This window comes from Alosa alosa, chromosome 1, assembly GCF_017589495.1.
Source record: "Alosa alosa isolate M-15738 ecotype Scorff River chromosome 1, AALO_Geno_1.1, whole genome shotgun sequence".
Classification (NCBI taxonomy): Eukaryota; Metazoa; Chordata; class Actinopteri; order Clupeiformes; family Clupeidae; genus Alosa; species Alosa alosa.
This window is the reverse complement of record NC_063189.1, coordinates 28,451,802-28,454,521: the sequence shown is the minus strand read 5'-3', so window position 1 is coordinate 28,454,521 and position 2,720 is coordinate 28,451,802. Positions and strand designations below refer to the sequence as shown.

At 39.7% G+C, this 2,720-nt stretch overlaps 1 protein-coding gene across 1 annotated transcript; it reads left to right on the top strand.

Moving 5' to 3' along the window:
• LOC125300271 (stress-associated endoplasmic reticulum protein 1) lies at nucleotides 1-2,720 on the top strand. The gene is made up of 3 exons (XM_048252040.1): nucleotides 1-244; nucleotides 493-568; nucleotides 2,077-2,720. Exons 1-3 carry the CDS (start codon nucleotides 161-163, stop codon nucleotides 2,115-2,117), a joined length of 201 nt encoding a protein of 66 aa, XP_048107997.1. The 5' UTR covers nucleotides 1-160; the 3' UTR covers nucleotides 2,118-2,720.

Below are 2,720 nucleotides of genomic sequence, written 5' to 3'. Positions count from 1 at the left end.
TACTACTGAATACGTAGACACAGAGCCATATTAGACATTCTCTGGTAGACATAGGTTGTGTCAGCGTAGTCAGAGAATCGAGGTAATCTAACGTCAAACTGAGAGTCGATTGCTCGCTCATATTCTGCACCTAGAGTGTCATCTTTTAAGACGTTCAACAATGGTTGCGAAGCAAAGGATTCGTATGGCTAATGAAAAACACAGCAAAAACATCACACAGAGAGGCAACGTAGCCAAATCGACGGTAAGGATGGGTTCTCGATCCAGCTGTTTCGGTTAATGGGTAACCAAAGGTTTTCCGTAAAGTTAGTTAGATTGCTTTTTGTCTTATACAGAGTAGCCTACAGGTCTTGTGGAAAGTCTATTTTCCCACTCAACGTTGATTCAGAGTCCAGACCCTTTAAATTCTTTCTATGAGATTCTAAAGAAGGTCTGATAATTAATAACAATCTCTGTATGAAATGTTTTTTGTTTGTTTGTTTTTTCATGCAGAAGAGCAACTCTGATGACAAAGTTTCTGTGGGACCATGGCTTTTGGCTCTCTTCATCTTTGTTGTTTGTGGATCAGGTGGGTATTTCATTTCATAGGTAGTTGACTGATGGCAGCCATCCACACGCATATTTATCTGACCACTCATCTGTGTGAAATAATAATTTGGTTGCTCAGAGAAGCCATATTATTGGGTTGTTATTGTAGGAAGTCCCTTTTTTGACAAAAATAGATTGTGTTGAGATAGGGACTGTGTGTGTAGGACCTACAAGATTTCATCTTTGAAAAACCTTGGTGTGAAAATGAAGGTTAGATCGCCTAAAGATAAAGACCCACACTGTGTACACATGGCAAGGCTGGTGTGATAGCAGGCATGTGTTACATGTGAGTGCCTTTGCAGGTGTTCATACTCACATAAAGTGTTGAGATCAGTCTTTCACCACAGCAGCCCCCTGTTAGCCTGGCCCCACCTACCTAGATATTCTTTCAGGTCTTTAGATCTGATCTTTTAGATCTTTCTTTCTAGTCTGGAACACCATAGTTCATAACCATTTCCCTCAGACAAGAAACATGTCTGGCCAATCAGCGACTAGAGGGGAAGACTAAACTGAAACTTATTGTGATAAACAGAAGAAGCAACACCTGCAAACATCAAAACATGCAGTTGGGAAAATGCAGAAATGTATTTACAGAAAAGGTAGACCCACATACATTGTTTCTTGACTGCTGATGCTGTTTATTGTCCGTTTGTAAAGTATAGGTGTACTAGGAAATAACGTTAGGAATCTCTGATCAATGTGATTGGTAAGGCTGGACCAATAATTTCAAAGTTAGTGCCCGTTGCGATGTAGCAAACGCTTCCCAATCGAGAGTCACCAGACTCTATTCACTTTGTGAATGAGTTTGGATTTTTCCAGGCTAGCCCTCTGCCAAATAATCTTTCCCGTCTGAGATTACAGAGCTTAAATATGAGGAGATAGGGCCAATGAATGCCTGGTTAAAAAGCCATTGAGCATGTTGGAACACATTTAGCCTAGCTCCTCTTTTCCTTGGCACTGTTTTGACCTGAGATCTTGTATGTATGAAAGGAAAGTCAAACCACTGTCTAAACAGTTCTTTAGCACATTCCATTAACATTTAAATTAATGAAATTCTGAAATTATTGCCAAGCATTCTAATATGCTTATGCCATCATGGAAAAAAAATCAATTGATGGTCATGTACTGGTCATGCAGTACATTCAGGTAGCCACCTGATTTTATTTGATAACCACAGAACGTTGCTGAGCCTAGCCTTGACCATCTGAGACAATCCCAGATCAGAGGCTTGTACAGTGGGCACTATAAATGATGCATGATGCATGCACATCGCATCATGCGCCTCCTTTCATGCTCATCACTCTGGATTGGATGGATGCATGGGCATATTCCAGGATGACACTGCTTTCCCCTCATTGGTGTTGGAATAAATTTTAACCGCAAAAGCCTTTCTGGGCTTGTGTCTGTCTTTGGTTTTAATTTTTCATTGTGTGTGTGTGTGTGTGTGTGTGTGGTTTTCCTGATGCTGATTGTTTTACCCTTTTACAGCAATTTTCCAAATCATTCAGAGCATACGCATGGGCATGTGAAGTGAGAGGACCAACAATGATTCCAATGATTCAGCATTCCAAAATGTCATCCATTCCAGCATGCCCAGGAGGGCTCACTGACTATGAAGTGGTTTAGCTAAGATTCGTGTACCCATGGAGATCAATCTCCTGTTTGTGCCTTAAGACATACACAGAATAACTTCCAAAAAGCCATACAGTTGCATTCCAGTTAAGGCTGTCTGATTTGATTTAATGGCACTGGGTTGCAGTAGGACCTGTTAAGACTATATTTTGGGATTTGGGGTTGATGCTCAAATTCTGTAACAGTATAATGTAAATGCTACCTAGACTTGCTTTTTCTTCTCATGAAAGATATGATGTGACCAGATTTGCACAGGTCTGAATGAGCTTTAGCCTAGACTAGAGTATACTATAAGCACACAGAATGTTCTAATTTATGTAGCTTAGGTTTAGCTTGTTTAATTTTCTAATAATCAACATTGACTAATTAAAGCCACTTGTTTTAACTGCTTTATACAGACACCTGTTTCTGGGTAGAGATAGGCCTATTCATTAGGCTATCTCTTGAGGGAGTGAAAATGAATAATAAATCAATGAATAATGATGCAATTTAAAACTTCA

Bases quoted from the DNA above. Each gene is read 5' to 3' on its own strand.
- LOC125300271 (XM_048252040.1), top strand. From the start codon at position 161: ATGGTTGCGAAGCAAAGGATTCGTATGGCTAATGAAAAACACAGCAAA. The intron at 245-492 runs GTAAGGATGGGT...TTTTTCATGCAG, and splicing joins GCAACGTAGCCAAATCGACG to AAGAGCAACTCTGATGACAA. The intron at 569-2,076 runs GTGGGTATTTCA...ACCCTTTTACAG, and splicing joins CTTTGTTGTTTGTGGATCAG to CAATTTTCCAAATCATTCAG.